This window comes from Anoplopoma fimbria, chromosome 18 (assembly GCF_027596085.1).
Source record: "Anoplopoma fimbria isolate UVic2021 breed Golden Eagle Sablefish chromosome 18, Afim_UVic_2022, whole genome shotgun sequence".
Taxonomy (NCBI): domain Eukaryota; kingdom Metazoa; phylum Chordata; class Actinopteri; order Perciformes; family Anoplopomatidae; genus Anoplopoma; species Anoplopoma fimbria.
This window is the reverse complement of record NC_072466.1, coordinates 21,300,226-21,317,152: the sequence shown is the minus strand read 5'-3', so window position 1 is coordinate 21,317,152 and position 16,927 is coordinate 21,300,226. Positions and strand designations below refer to the sequence as shown.

Genomic DNA, 16,927 nt, shown 5'->3' with positions numbered 1-16,927 from the left:
AGCGCTGGAGCAAGGGAAATCATTTTTTTATTTATAATGGAGGAAACAGCAGAAGCTTGTGTGTTATTTCCAGACTGTGCATGTTGACTGGTAGGTGTCCTATAAATCAAAGACTGAAGCAGCCTGGGACTCTTAGCTTTACATTGGTTATGACTGACTAGAACTCCTAAACTACATCTGTGTGTCCAGTTTTTTTTTTGTTTGAGCACATCACACACTTTACCCGGCAACAATTAAGATTACAACTCTCTACTCCGTAGTTAAGGTCTAATTGGGTAGAAACGGTGTAATTGGCTGTGTTGACAAAATCACAACTCCTGATACAAACACAGCTCAGTGAGCAATGCTAAATATGCAGGCGGTTATAAATTCCTGCTGCAGAAATGAGAGCCCTGATTTCATTTTGTGATGCTTTTGTTTCTCACCAATTAACCATTGTCGCCCCTCTTTTAGAAATTGAAATGCTTATTTTGATCCCCCCACCCACTTTTCCTTTAGAAAAAAAAGAGACAGATTTAGTTTATAGTTGGCTAAACTTTGTACAGCATGTTCATAATCCTTACAGCACACATTAAACATGAAAACTCAGCGTTCCCCTTTGTTACAGTTGCTTTTAAGTTCTTTTTTAAAAATCTTTCCTGCACTGTTTTGATTACCTTCTTTTTTAAAATTTTTCATATTGATCATAAAACTCCCTTTCCTGCTCTCTCTCGCCTCTTCTTCTCCTCCACTCATCTACCGGCAGGCTTCCTCCTTCATCTCCTTGTTCTTCCTCACTTCTTCGGCATGTTTGTCCTGCCAGACAAACACAGAAACATGGCAACGTTAGCAATTCATGAATATATTAGCATTAATGAGGGAGACGGCGGCGACTGTTCATGAAGAATGATACAGAGTGAAACACACCTCATATAATATTCATGATTACTGATCAAGCCTGTGAAGAACATTAGAATAGAAATGCAAGCCCAGTTTATATAGGCTTGCCTTATTCGCACTCAAGAAAGTATTTCACATGTGACACTGATACCAACACAACGAAACAAAATAACTAGAAATTGATAAAAAGAAGTTCAAGATTTTGGGCAAGGAATTAATTTGCTTAATTTCCGAGAGTTAGATGAGAAGATTGATAACACTCCGTTGTGACAATAATCCTATTTTAGCATAAAGACTGGAAACAGGGGAAACATGTAGCCTGGCTGTCTTTCAAAGTAAAAAAAAAAGTCATCTCAAAGCTGATTAACACATTTTATTGTGTTTGTTTAATCCAAACAGAAACAGAAATATAAAAACAACAATATATGTTCTTTATGCTAAGATAAGCTAATCGTCTCCTGGCTCTCTCCGTACTTATCGCACCGACATGAGAGTGGTATAGAGCTTCTCATCCATCAGTTGTTCGGACCGCTAATGAGCACATTTCTCAAAATGTTGAGCTTGACTACACTGCTATTGTACAACAGATCACGTTTGTCTCTTTGATAAATGTCCTCCAAACCTTTGATATGTCTACACAGAAAGCCTAACTGCTCTTAGGGACTGCTTTTTTTCAAATCCATTATCATTTGTATATAAACAACAAACATGTTTTTGGGTGTGTTAGAGTGAATTTTTCATAAAGTGGTTGACCTTGAAAGCATAAAAGCCCATTCTACAATCAAATCAGCCAGACAGTACCTTCTCCTGCAGCCTCTCCAGCATGGCGGCCAGCAGGGCCTCCCTGTTCTCCTTGTTGGCTTCCATCTTCTGCTCAAGCTTCTCCTTGGCGTTCTTGATGAAGTTGTTGTTCTCCTCAAAGGCCTTCTGGATCACCTCTCGTTCGTGCTCCCGCTTCTCCGCCAGGTGCTTCAGCAGCTCCGCCTCCTGGCACTATAGAGGGAGATAGAGAGCACTGGTGGTAAATCAACAGGGGAATTAAAAAAATCATCATCATGTTAGTGGGATTTTAGTACATCACCTTATTTAAATCAGGTCTTCCCCACTACAAACCAGTGAAACCAAACCTGTTGTGACTTTTTCATTAGTCATCGTAATAATCTGATTGAGAAAATACATCTTCAGGGGCCTTTAAGTAAACAAACAATTAGTAAAAGAAACATCTGATTTTGCAGGTGCCGCGTCTCCGCTCAGTTGCAGGACACGTTTTCTGAGCCAGCTATCATTCCTCTCTCCTCACCTCTCCCCTCCTCCCCTTCTTTCAACCGTCCTCTTCACTTGATGAATATGAGCCGCCGTGAGTGCGCCCTTGTTCTTTCATGTCGCTCTTTTCATCTTTTTCACCCTCCCTCTACTTCCTCTATCCACTCCAACACTCCCTCTCTCTTTCCTTTTATCCAATTCCACCCTATTTACTCCTGAGTTGATAAATCACGCTGCCCACAAAGAGCGTTGTCAGATGTTGACAATGCCTGAATGAGCAACAGCTGGGGTTAGGGTTACAGGTTTAGGGTTAGGGTTAGGGCCCATCCGGTTGGGTACGCATGGATATGATGATGCAAAAAAAAAAAAAGAAACCTCATCCCTCCTCCACTCCCTACTCACCTTTCGCCTCTCCTCGGCAGCCTCCAGCTTCTTCTGGATCTCCTCCAGGGAGGGGTCGCGGCGCTGCGGCATGGAGCCATTGAGCTCCGGCACTCCGTCAAAGGACGGGGGCTTGAGGATGACCTCGAAGGCCTGGCCAGATGTCCGCTTGTTCAGCTCGATTACCTCCACGTCTTTGATGACGCACCAGCCCAGGTCCACCGCATCTGTGCAATTGGATTGTGGACCACGTTTAAATTCTTCATTTGCTATGCATTTTTAATACACTGTTACACATCGTCAATGTGATTTGTGGTGCAGCATGGGGTTTGTGGTTTAACTACCTCCATTTTACAGGTCTCTGCTTAGTGCTTTGGAAACAATAATTCCTAAATTTCCCATAATGACTAGTGTCTATAATTGCTATATTACTGTATGATTGTTAACATGCGTGCAAAAGGGATTCATTGTTACCTTCTGCCTTGTATGTAGGCTTATCTGCATTCTGTGGGTTGAAGCAGGCACAGAACAGAGACACCAGGGGGAGCTCCTTGACCTTCTCTTTGTAGGCTGAGGAAACACACAGTCATGTTTCCATCACTTGAGAGGACATTACATCCACTTAAATATATTTCCTGGGGACTTACCCTGAACCTAATAACCTTTACCAGCCTTATCCTAACCCTAACCCTAACCCTAACCTTAACCTAAACCTAAAAGCATTCAATTAGACATTTTAGCCCCAACTTAACCTAACCCTAACCGTAACAGTTACCAGCTTAAACCTAACCTTACCCTTACCTTAACCTAACCTTAACTAACCTAACCTTAATTTAAACCTCAACCTTAACGTTAACCCTAACTTAACTTAAATCTAACCTTGACTTAATCTTAACCTAAACCTAACTTTACCTTAACCTTAACCTCAACCTTAAAACCAAACCTAACCTTGCCTTAACCTTAAGCTAAACATAAACGTTAACATAAACCAAACCTTACCCTTGCCTTAAAGTCTCCACCCTAAAATGTCATGATTTATGTTATGGGGGCATGCATTCTGTCCACAGAAGGAAGATGAGACCCAACAATGTGAGCATATAAACAGATTTATGTCTCCACAACATGAATAATACACACACACACACACACACACACACACACACACACACACACACACACACACACACACACACACACACACACACACACGGATATGCACTTGCTTGGTAATGGTTGACATTGTGTTGACTCTAACTGAACGATGATGTTATTCTGACAGTGACTAATCATTAATCACTAATCAATCACCTCCTTATGTTGTTATGACAGTCATAACAAAGATGATAAAAGTGAGCTCTGGTTATCATTCCCACAGTGGAGTCATGAGCAGTGTGTGACTTTCTGCTGTGGCTGCATTTACCTGCCAGAGTCATCTTCTCACTGCGTATGTATAACTCTCCAGGGATGCTGAAGATCCTTCTCAGTCTGTCAGAGAGAGAGAGAAGAAGGACTGAATGAAGCAAATTCAAAGGTCATCTAATGAATGTGAGAAGCAATGGTTTCAGGGAGAATGAATAGGACAGCAAGCTGCAGTGCACTGATGTAAGCACCTCCCATTCAGGTTTAATTCGACCAATGAGAGCACAGCTCTGCGTCAAAGAATTCATGTGGGCCAAAACAGAGGGTCATTCTAGCCAAGGATTGCTGGAAAAACCAAACCAGAGACATAAACAAGAAGGAATAAATCTAAAGACATCATCAAACACAAAATATCATTCATAAATCATCGTTTGTTCACATGTGAACTAAAATAGCCCGCCCCTCCTTCAATAGGAAATTTCAACAAACAAGGTCAAAACAAAGCGTTTAAAAGCTCCCTCATTGGAAAATTGCAATCTTGTTTACCCTGAACACGGTTATATATCACTGATCTGAGACGCCATGTCCACCTCTATGTCAGTGATTTATTTTGTTCTCAGAGAGCAGGCTTAAAGATCCCCAAAGACATGTTTAAAGACACATAGTTTTTGTGTGAAGTGTTTTTTACACAAAAAAAGTTAAATTACCTTGAAAATATCCTCAAAATTAACTTTCTTTGTCCCTCAATAAAAAAATTGTCTATGAAAATGGAAATATTGTTCATTTCAAAAGTTTAACTACTACTACCCAAAATATGTATCCTACTTCAATGATTCAAAGTTCCCATTGAAAGTATGTGCAATTTTTTATGTACATATCTGAATATTATAATATAAGTTAGTTCATCGAGATAAGGTGGCATTAGTTCTGCAGCCGGGTGTGTGTAACCACTGCGTAGAGGATGCTCCAAGATAACATAATAAAAAAGCGCCAGACATAAAATAAAAATAAAACATTTGGATGTGATGGAACAGCAGCACTAGAGACAAATAAGTCACCCGCTTCTTGCGCGCCATATATTTTCTAAGACGGTCAACATTGCAGTTTGTTACATTCTTATTTACACTCTCAAAACCTATTTGGCATATTTTACCACATTGATGCCTATTGGAAGATAATAAGCTACCAAACTACTTGTGATGTCACCCCCCAGCCCTTTGTGTTGCAGTGTTGCAGTGAAGCACAGCCGTGATGAAGCTGGGGTGAAATTCAAGAATATTTTCATTAAAATTACTTAATTCAAGCAGTAATTGCGTCAAACTGGATTGCCTTGAGAGAGAGCAGAAGCAAAGTACTGTCTCAGCAGACCTTCCACCAGCTGCTGTCACTCCTTCCACCAGCTGTCTGTCTGTCTGTCTGTCTGTCTGTCTGTCTGTCTGTCTGTCCCCTTGTTGTCTGTCAGATGGTCTCATCAACACTGTATTGATGGACATCTGAGGGACGCTGCAAATCGGTCGAGCAAACAAACTCGTAAAAGAGATGGTTATATAATGAGAAAGAGCAAAGGTTTCCTCACCCTCGATTTTCCATTTGTATTTAGTCCAATGAATACCAGCACGTCTACCATTATAGCAAATGAATATATGATCATGTTTAAAGATGGACAGAACTTCCTGCATCATTGCTGCTCACCGTTAATCAAATCAACAAACCCTCACAGGTCTTGAATACTTAAATACTTCAGCTTATTGGAGAATTTAACACATGAAGTTCCAGGAGCGTCCTGCACAGATCGTTGACCTTTACACAGCTGAGTGCACAAGCTAATTAAGTTTGGATTGAATTCTGGTATTCAGTATCCTAACCACACTCATCATGTGGACACCCACGAGAACCTAGGCGTTGAAGCAAACAGGCTGAGGAGTAATAGTAGAGCAAATGAAGGACTGAACTTCATAAAACTGATTTCACTACAGGGCGAGATATCCCAGTGGCTCCAGGTGTGGGCCTAATTTAACCAAACATCTGTGGTGGGACGGGTCAGAAATGTTCCACCTGCTCTCAACTACCTCCCATTCATCTTCTAAGAAAGCATTCTACATAGATGATAAACCAAACCAGTATTTATCATACAAGAATGTACACTGGTAAATACTGTATGATGGAATTGTTTTCCAACATATGAACTTGAGTGATATTTCTTTTAGGTTAAAGAAAACTTAATGGCAAAAAAGTAAAACTAAATGTTTTCAAAGATCTGAAATTGTATTTCTCCAAAGCATCCATGGTGCTGGAAGGAGAGCATGCTAACTGGTGAGCTGTAGGTTGGTATGGCTGGTTTAAGGAATCACTGGATATTTTTGGGAAATATGCTTATTGTTTCCAGGGGAGTTACGAAATGTAACTATAAACTTAATGAAAAACAGTTTATCCATCTGTCCTGCACTTCTGTACGTAATCTGCCTGGCAACCTTACGGCAACAGTGAGAGAGCCAGGCTTACTGTTTCCCTATGCTTACAGTCTTTATGCTAAGCTAATAGCCTCCAGGCTCCAGCTCCGTAGCGCTAACCCCCTTCTTGCTGGAAACAATAGCTAACTACTGGAAATGTTGCATGATTTCGCAAGTAGCTACACTACCAAAAAGCTAAATGGAAATGTGTATGCTTGCAGTGTTACAATTCTCCAACGGTGTTGGTTAGCACGTTTTCACAAGCTTTTGGTGAAAGCAGGGCTAGCTGTTTCCCCCTGCTACCAGTCTGCATGCTAAGCTAGGCTAATTGCCTAGCCAGGGGAGTGGTATCAAACTTAACATGTAGCTCTCCGAAAGAAAACAAATAATCATATTTCCCAAAATGTTGAACTTGGACCATCTGCTAAGTTAAATAGCTTGCTACCTAGATAACTTTACCTCGATAATGAAACACTGTGTGTGCGTTTTATGAGCTGCTATCTATCTATCTATCTATCTATCTATCTATCTATCTATCTATCTATCTATCTATCTATCTATCTATCTATCTATCTATCTATCTATCTATCTATCTATCTATCTATCTATCTATCTATCTATCTATCTAATTAGCATTTTATGCTATCAGTCTTTCAGCAGGTGAAATGCCTCTGAGGAGCAGTGTACTAATGTGACACAGAGTGAGAGACGTCTCATTAGAGTGTCCCGGTGGGACATACACATTCAAGGACACATACACATGCTCAAATAGACACATGCTACATACATGTGCAGATACATTAGGATGCACAGTTGCGCACACACATACTAATCAGGCAGTGCTGCTATACACTGCTGCACAGCGCACACAGCTGCTTCTCCTCTCATGGAACCACCCATGCTGCTGATCAATGCACTGCTTCCTGCTGCAGGAGTAAGAGCGCTTCCTTTCTTGTGTGTCAATACAGGAGAGAGAAAACAACTCATGTTGGGAAATTTGCCGACAGTTTTATCAAGTTTTTCATTAAACTATTTTATGATATTATGATGTTCACTGAAGGTAATATTTTGCCTTTAAGTGGGCTTGTACATAATATTCAATGGTTTTGAGAACAGTTAATAATTACATATTAGAAATAATAAAAAACATAGCTAATGATTTGTCATACTTATTCTCTTTCTTGATGAGAGTAAGAAGCTGAATATGAACCTATGTCCTGCAGGTGATTAGCTTAGCTTAGCATAAAGACTGGAAACAGGTGGAAACAGCTAGCCTGGCTCTGTCCCTATAGTTAACGTAAATTGAATGTTTGTGGCCAAGAAATATGTTGATGCATAACCCCCTTAAAGCGGAGAATTGTTGTTTTTACGGTCACGTTTTTTTAATTGCAGGCCCCATTTCTGGAAAACTATCCAATTTTATAAAGGTGACTTAAGGCTCAGTGCTTGATATTTCAAAATAAAATCATCTAAGTGGTCAATAAAAGTCTCATAAGAAAAGTTACAGTAGGTTTACTTTGAGCAGTGCCAGCAGTCATTTTACTTGAACAAATATAAAGTTTTATAAAAAAATGTATGTCTAATTTTCATTTTTTCATATAATATATATATACCCTGACTGTTCTAGATAAACCTTGAGTTTAATTGACTCTGTTTCCATGGGCACCAAATTTGATGTATTACTTTATACATTTTTATAGTTTCTCATGGATCCTGAACACCATCTATTTCGGATTTTTTCTAATAATATTCTAAGTGTAATAGTTTGATTTCTTAAGCTTTTATAACCGTCACCAACTTCACACCACAAGGCCCATACCCTATACTCATAAAGAGAATATCAACATTTGGTAAAGGTAGCCCATGACACCCATCTATATCTGACATCTTTTTTTTTTAGATTGTTTTCTTCCCATCCTTTCTTACCAAATAGCTGAACTTGAAAATACGCTGTTCAAACACAATCATAAACCTGGAGCGTGGCACAGCGTAAGGTGAAAATGACGCTAAAGAAAAGACACTTTGTAGGTTCAAACCAGCCAAAAAACTAAGAAATTTGGGAACATAAACAAAAAAATTGGTCGGTCCTGCTCCATCTTACATGCACACATGCACACACACACACACACACACACACACACACACACACACACACACACACACACACACACACACACACACACACACACACACACACACACACACACACACACACACACACACACACACACACACACACACACACACCTACCATTTCACCACAAAACACGCAAAAACAAATTTTCCTCTCCCCTTCCCAATAGCAGACACAAAGCTGCATCTGCACATATGGCAGATCAATAATAAATGACACAGGTTACACAGCGTACGGTTTGTGGGTACACCGAGTTCTCTCCCTTTTCTTCCTACTGTCAGCAGTAACCACTGCATCATAACCATCCTCACCCCTCACCCCATTACCCCCTATACCAACACACACACACTCACACAAAACCCTCAGTTATACATTAAAACATATTAGTCCATGAAGTGAAATGCAGATGTGTGCAGCTGTGTGTCCTGTGATGCAGACTCACCCCCCTCTGTCCCTGTCTTCTCTGCTGCTGCTGATGGACCGGTGACTACGGTTACCCCCGTCTGGCTGCACGGATACAGGAGCCGGGCAACAGCATCAGCATCAATGCTGCCTCCATGACATCACCTTGGAGACGTCTCATTGGCCCGAGACACGGCCAGCATCGGAGCCTCTCAGCCAATGAGAGTGCAGAGGAAGGATCGGGGGAGGGTCGTCAGCTCTTTGTGTTGTACTGCAGGGTGGGTGGTGGGACCGCTGTTTTATTATATGGCGCAGGAGTGTGTGCGTGTGTGTATGTATATTATGCATGATGGAGAATTGAGTGAAGTAGTGTGAGAAATTGATGAAGATTGGTAGTCTGTATGTGTGTGTGTGTGTGTGTGTGTGTGTGTGTGTGTGTGTGTGTGTGTGTGTGTGTGTGTGTGCATCTCAGCAGGGGGCCCAGCTTGGAAGCATGCAGGACACTAAATTATTTATAACCTTACAGCATATACAAGAACAAGTAGAGAACCTTTTGCAGTAAAGCACATGCAGTTCTTCATATTAACTATATTTTATTATTGTGTTAAGATCACAAATACTACTGTACCTACTGTACTGTTACTTTACAACTCCTTCTGCTACTATCATTGCCACTGTTTTGGCACATTATTGGCAATTATAAGGGTTGCTATTGTGTTACAGGCGTGTTTTTGCTGGAAGTCAAATTTACACATATTAACCAGCCAAATTGAATTGTTTAGTTTATGATTGCATTCTTTTTTGATAAGACAAATTGGCGATGATGAAGAATTTTCATATTATGTATGCTGTTGTCGTGCATATCCTAGGAAACTTTTGGAATTTAAAGCAGCTCTAATCAATATTAAAATTAGCGATGGATCCAATGACTAATTGCATCACAAAGAATTGTGCTCGTTGTGACAAACTCACAGTTATCAACTGATTCAGGAGTCCCCCTGTGCTCTAGCGGACTGTTGAGTGTCTTTCAGCCTGTTGTTTCTTATTTACTGCACACAACTTTACTGTTTTCATTCACTCTCACAGCTCCCATCAAACATAAAAACTCCACAGTTCATGGCTCAGCACTAAACAGCAGATACAGTTAGCAACTAGCTGGTGAACAGAGTGTAGTTTACCTATTAAAGATACAGATATTTTCATAAGGAGTTGCCGGAGAACAAAACAAAGCGAAAAGCAGAGTGAATCTTGCACTGACATTCATCAGGTGACCAAAGACATGACTTCAAATGAATGCTAACGTTGCTCTGTATAGCTGGATGTGTAAATAGAAAACTATTTGCGAATATGTTAATCCTATCAAATTAAAAGGTGATAGTATGTCCATTTTGTAATCACAGTTTGTCTCCGCCGCCCCCCAAAATATAATAATGTATTACTGGACAAGTCTAAAAAAATGGAATGTAAGTATCACAAGCTGCTGTTGGAAATGACAGGTGGTCGATTGCCATTTATTTAACTGGTTAATGCTTCACATTTGCCTTAATGTCACCATAGGGGCTCTGTGGCTGCTGTCCCTGCTGACATGTAACCCTAATCCTGCATGCTCTTTTCAGATTTGCCCCTGCCCCTTGGAGAGCCTGTGGACCTCCCTGCTGTTTTTGCAGTTATGGATGTGAATGACCATCACTACCATTATTGCTGCAACTGCTGCTGGTGATAGCAGCACCGGCATTAATATGAGTCCGCCACTACTGATTAAAAAAAAAACTATTTTCCATCACAATCCTTTTCCTAAATATGTTGAGACATTAAAGTAACAAAGGGAAACTGTGTGGATGGCAGAGGACAAACCCTGAGGAGATGCAGAGTGACGTCTCTGTTGTTACCGCCCTTTAATCCTGCATTCAGCTCACACAACTAACATGATGTCACCACGCTGTCCACAGGCACACCAGATGAAAGAGCTGAACACAGGAGGAGAGAGAGGATATGCATGAGGTCACATCAGGGTGTGTCCTGTTGTCGCTGTCTCCTCTCCTCTCCTCTCCTCTCCTCTCCCTCTCCTCTCCCTCCTCTCCTCTCCTCTCTTCCTCTCCTCTCTCCTCTCCTCTCCCTCTCCTCTCCTCTCCCTCCTCCCTCCCTCTCCTCTCCCCTCTCCTCTCCTCTCCTCTCCTCTCCTCTCCTCTCCCTCTCCTCCCCCTCCTCTCCTCCTCTCCTCTCTCCTCTCCTCTCCCTCTCCTCCCCCCCTCTCCTCTCCTCTCCTCTCCTCTCTCTCTCCTCTCCTCTCCTCACCTACCTCTCCTCCCCCCTTCACCAACCACCACTGACGGTAAAAGCACGTGTGACATTAGACATCACACATCCTGGAAATGAGATCACCAACAAGAGAGAGAAAGAGAGATAGGAAAAAAGGACAAGTGAGAGGTGGAGGAGGAGGGGGTGAGGAAGAGAAGGAGGAGGAAATAAGATCAAACAGATTATTTCAAAGATTCTGGGAGAACAAAGATGAGAGGGAGGACCAGCGCAAGGGAAAAAAAATAAGGAGGGAGGACCGAGGGAAACAGGGTGAGCGTACTGGGAGCACCCATGGGAGAATTTGGGAGGAGATGGTTGTTAAAATAAAATGCTCTGGGGAATTGAGGATGCGCAGCTGAAATAGTGAGATGAGGAAGAGGAATGGACAAATCAGGCCCTCTGCTAGAAGGAATAAATATTAAATCTCTGCAGACCCACAGAACCGAGGAAGGAAATAGATTTAGAAACATGGATATGAATCAAATAAAAAAAGATTAGCTGATGGCCTGGTTAGATTGTCTTCCTTATAATCACTTTTAACAATATGTTAAAAGTCAAGATTACTTTTCTACTTTTAAAAAGAATAAAGAAGCACAGATTCAAACTAGAAAAGTGTGCAGATGTGTGCCATGTGTCTCCCTCATCCCTAACAAACAAGTCAAGATGGCAAAACAGGGATTTATTCATCTGGTATCGTGCCTGTCTTTAGTGGATAATAACATATCGGGTATGGAATGTTGCCTGAAACTGCCTAGGTAAGGGTTGTTTTTAACCTTTTTTTAGCTTAGCCTTGCTGGTTAAGATGAGTGAGGAGTCAGCAGTATTTGACGGTATAAAACAGTCAACAAAATATGTTTTTCCCCCCCCAAAATTATAACCACAACCATGAAAAGTGGTTGAGCATTTTGTCCTAAAAAACACAAAAAATATCAGGCTGGGTCCAGCGGTAGGCGAGATAAGCCATGGACAGACAGAAGTTGGAACACACTATCTCCCCACAGGCTTATGCCTGGCGGAGATAATAAAGCAAAAGTAATATTCTTAAAGCACTCAAGTGCACATACACATCATTTCAAACACACGCACACACACACACACACACACACACACACACACACACACACACACACACACACACACACACACACACACACACACACACACACATAAATACAAACACACACACACGGTTGCACATCGTCTCCCCCCCCAGACTGCGAGCCCTCGTGGCCTGCTGGAAAAACATAAACAGTTGCAGAAGCTTAGCGGCAGCACGAGGGCCCTGATCTAAAGTCTGACATCATCTCTCAGTGTCCCAGGATGAGATCATTCTATAACTGCTAGCCTTACTCACTCTACTCAATATGCGTGTGCGTGTGCACAGAATGGATTGTGAAGTTTGTGAATCAGCGTGTGGATGGACACAGTGTGTACATCGCATTCAGGTGTCCACTGAGGGGATAATTATATTACTGGTAAAATGCTCTACAGAGTGATCCAATTGAAGTCGAAGGGCTTTTACTAGCATTGATTCTGATAGCCAGGGTCTGCTATCAAGGGGAAACAAAGCAAGTCCACCCCACTAGTACAGAAAGTGAAGCGCCATCCCTTTCCCCCCCGATCTGTAGAGGGGTTTGGCTCTGATAGTGCTTAGCTGAGCTGAAAACCGGGATAAGTCATAAGAGGTCCTCTTATAAACAACTGCAAACCTCCATCTGCATTAATGCTGCCTCAACAGAAAAAAGGGAAACAACGGCAAGCTTTACATTGAGGGTAATGTTTAGTTCAGATTAAACACAATATCCACGAGAAACATAAAAAGATTACCTGCACAGTAAAGGATTACCTCCTTTACTGTGCAGACATCAGCTCTTGCATGTTACTCTTTTCAAAGGACGGCTTGCTGGAACAGTCTGTTACCATGGGAACAAGGAACTGACAGTGAGAGAGAAGTTGTTAAAATGCCAGGAAAAGTGTGCGTTTGTGTGCATGTGCACAAGCATCCAGTATCGAAGCATTTTGTGCGTTTGCATGGGCGATTTAGTACATCGTTTATCGGTTATTTAGTTTTTTTCAGTGGGCTTACAGTTCATCTGTAGATGATGAAACATTGTGTCAAGGGACTAAAACTGTACCTGTGTTGGAGTATGATTTACTCCTATCATTTGTTGCAGCTTCAGGGTCCTCGTTGTTCGCTGTGTTTTCACCCTCTGCTTCAGGTAATTGATGGGTGGAGCATGGACCTCGTATGTGATGCAGCACACCTGAGCAGGCTGAGCTCCGGAGGGTAGAAAGCAGACCTGCAAGGTCTTCCTCTTGGCCTGCCTACTGAGGCCTTAACCTGTTTAGTACTTTGTGTTTAACCGTGTGAGGTCTCCCTCTTCTCTGGCACACTTTGGAGTCAGCTTGTGACACGTTGAAGCTTGTGTTAGACATAAAATAATTACAACAGCCTCTTATTGGTGTCTAATGAGAGACTGTTGTAAACTTATTTTGATGTCTTTAGCTTGTGTTAAACACTGTTATTCTGCATTGCTGGCAAGATTTAACAAGAGCAAATGTATCATATTAAGCTGGCATCAAAGCCTCATCTACGATCACTGTGTGCTGAACTGACACTTGATATAACACCAGCTCTTTTTAATAGTAGTAGATAACGGCATGATCCTAATTATGCTTTATTTATAATGTAAAGTGTCTGAATGTCTGAATGTTTCTGAAGGCCCACCAGGAAAGACAAATTCCTCAAAGGGCAGTGAAGGGTTCCTTAAAGGTATAAATACCAACTTTGCAACACAGAACACACATCCCGTAAATATGTTTTTACTGGTCTACTTTAAGATACCAGTCAGTCTGATATGGAAGTTAATTTTTACTAAGAAACTAAGCCTGCTGATTGGTTGAGGGGTGATTCCATGTGTTTCCATGGCGTTCGACATCCTTTTCTACGGGGCAAGAACAGCTGAAGTTTGATAATGAGCTGCTGCAAATTTTATCTGATCACTACATCCAGGCAGTTGAAGATATTTATTCCTTGCTACTATTAAGGGCAGTACCTGTTATGTGTAGAGAAGTTACAAAATGAATTCCATAATGAAAAATTATAAATGTATCATGACAAAGCCTGCTGGCTTAGTGGGAAAACTAAATCATACACTCTGTAATGTATGAGGGAGGAATAGGCACACCTTTCCCTTATTTCCTCACGGTTTAGTCTTGAGGTGGTGCCATCTTCTGGCTAATCACAGTCATGTTTGTTTAGGTGTAAATGAGGTATAGTACACACTGTAACCACTGATCAGATCTGTAACTAGTCCCAGTAGTCCTGCATTACTGACCTGACCTTTGGTGATGGCCTCCTGCACACAGTATCTACACTAGTAAATATTCCTTTGTGTCTGTCTTTTGTCTCCACTGCGTCTCCATTTTCAAACACATTAACCCACTGGCCTTCCAAAAAAGCCTGGGTGCATGGGGGTCCTGAGGTCAAAGGTCAGGTGTTCCAGGTATTTTCTTCTTGCTATTCTTTTTATGCAGTGCACATGCTAAACACAGGGACAATGTGTGTGTGTGTGTGTGTGTGTGTGTGTGTGTGTGTGTGTGTGTGTGTGTGTGTGTGTGTGTGTGTGTGTGTGTGTGTGTGTGTGTGTGTGTGTGTGTGTGTGAAAACAAGTCCCCTGCAGCAGGGTCAGAGGTGAAAAACGGCAGCTTTCCAGTGATGGGGCGGTGTGACAGTTATGAGTCTCCGGTGTGATGGACGTGATGTATGGGTCAGAGAGGATGAGGCCTTCCTCAAAGGCAGCGTTGATTTAATGGTTCTCTGTGAACAACTTGGCTGTCACTCTCACTGATGGACTCCAGTCTCCACAGTGTGTATTATGACGTAAAGACAGACAGTGAGACATTGACCATTGTAAACATTTACCTGCAGCTCTGACTAAAGCCTAACGTTGCTGCTGCGTCTGAAAATGATGGGAAAAAGGAATTCATTCATTAATTGAATCAGTTGCTTTGTCAATGTATGGAAGAGATAACTATTAATTTTATTGAATAACAACACTCTAAGATTTAAATGTGGGACCAAAGTGTCCAATATTAAATACATTTATATATATATATATATATATATATATTATTTATTTTTTTTTTTTTCTTTAGAAATAGAGATGGAGTTTATTTTTCTTGCATTAACCGTTGGTAAAGTCACACTGCTGCCACAAACTGAGCTGTAAACTATTATGGCTGCAGTGCTCTGTCACCCTCTGGTGCCTGTTAAATGGATGACTCCATTTTCCACTGAACAACGTGGTGCAGGAACAGGCACATTACCACCTTCTTTTAGAACCATGTTTCAGTTATTTACTGTGAAAATTTTCTTTGTTACTTCAACAACAAATGAAAATTCATAATGTCTTGCATGCCATGTGGTCTACTGTTATTCAACACATGCAGAGACGTCATCATAACTCTGTCACACTCAAAATCATTACTCATTGATCATAATATCTCCCTCCCCTTTTTTTTGTGGTCAATTGTCACATGGGCGTGGATGTAGTGGATGTTGTCCATTGGCCCCTACACTTTATGGCTTTGTCAAACCTTCTAAAGTGAATCCCTTAACAATGAAAAACTATTCAGGGACACGTCTGCACAGTACTGTACAGCTTTGAGTAATAAGTAGTTCATGGGATAGTCCTGTATATTAATAATATTGTACAGTTTAATAATGATTACCCTCAACGACAGTATCATTACAGAGGTACTGGACATTTGAAACAGGAAATTGTCTCAAATGTAGTCATCAGTGGCCTTTACTGTCACAAGCTGATCTGTAAGCAGCTTTGTCATTTTTCTACCAGTGAAGTAATGTGATGATATAATAGTAGTTGCAGCAGTGTGTTGTACTTTGCGGTATGTTTATCGACAGAGACAATTGAAGTATGATAAGGATTGTGATAATCTAAAAATATAAATTTGTTTCTTACAGTTTAATTAAAACGCGCTGATGCATAGCCTTACATCAACTGAGTTCACTGAAAACTATGAAAATTACAGGGATGATTCCATCAAGAGGCACAAAATTGCAAGGGATAGCTTGAATCAAGTTGTAATAAAATGTAGTAGCCATTATAAAGGAGCAGGTTACCAAATTCAGAGCATTAATATAGCAGCCAACAACTATTGTCTATGTAAAGATAGGGAGGAGTAATGTCTACCTGAGAAGTCCCTCTGCCTAGATGTTAATAGTAGTTTGTTCAGTCAGCGCTGTTGGCACCATTTGTTATGAGTTGCTCCTTTAAGAAAATAAATGCTGTGTATTTTTTTTATTGAATGCAAAATAAAGCCTTCTCTTAGGGCCTTTGATTTATCAGAAGGGAGATACAAAAATCCTTTTTTGCAAACACAAATTAACTAAAGTAAAGTAAACAGTTTGTGTTCAGGGTGAGAGGGGTGATTTTTATTTTATTTTATTTTATTATGTCTCATACTATTGCATTGTGTTTATTGTTGTGCAACAAGCTCCAAATTCCTTGTATGTGCAAACGGACTTGGTAATATACTGATTCTGATTCTAATTCTGATTCTGATCAAAATCAAATTTAAACTAAGTTCACTCCAAGTTGTATCACCATATGGATTCAGGCTCTCTCATGTGTTCACAGTATATAACTATATTGCTCTTTATCTTTAAGAGCTGTTATATTTATATCTCTTACAAGATGTATTTGAAAATGCACCATGTGTGGGTATATTCTTAAAA

General features: G+C 40.9%; 1 protein-coding gene across 1 annotated transcript; it reads right to left on the bottom strand.

The window, feature by feature from the left end:
- Positions 1 to 735: 735 nt before the first annotated feature.
- Positions 736 to 3,990, bottom strand: stmn4 (stathmin-like 4). Its single transcript, XM_054618470.1, has 5 exons — positions 3,944 to 3,990; positions 2,998 to 3,093; positions 2,545 to 2,750; positions 1,681 to 1,872; positions 736 to 795 (listed from the first exon to the last, which is right to left on the bottom strand). The coding sequence occupies exons 1-5, from the start codon at positions 3,954 to 3,956 to the stop codon at positions 736 to 738; spliced, it is 567 nt and encodes a 188-aa protein (XP_054474445.1). The 5' UTR covers positions 3,957 to 3,990.
- Positions 3,991 to 16,927: the final 12,937 nt, after the last annotated feature.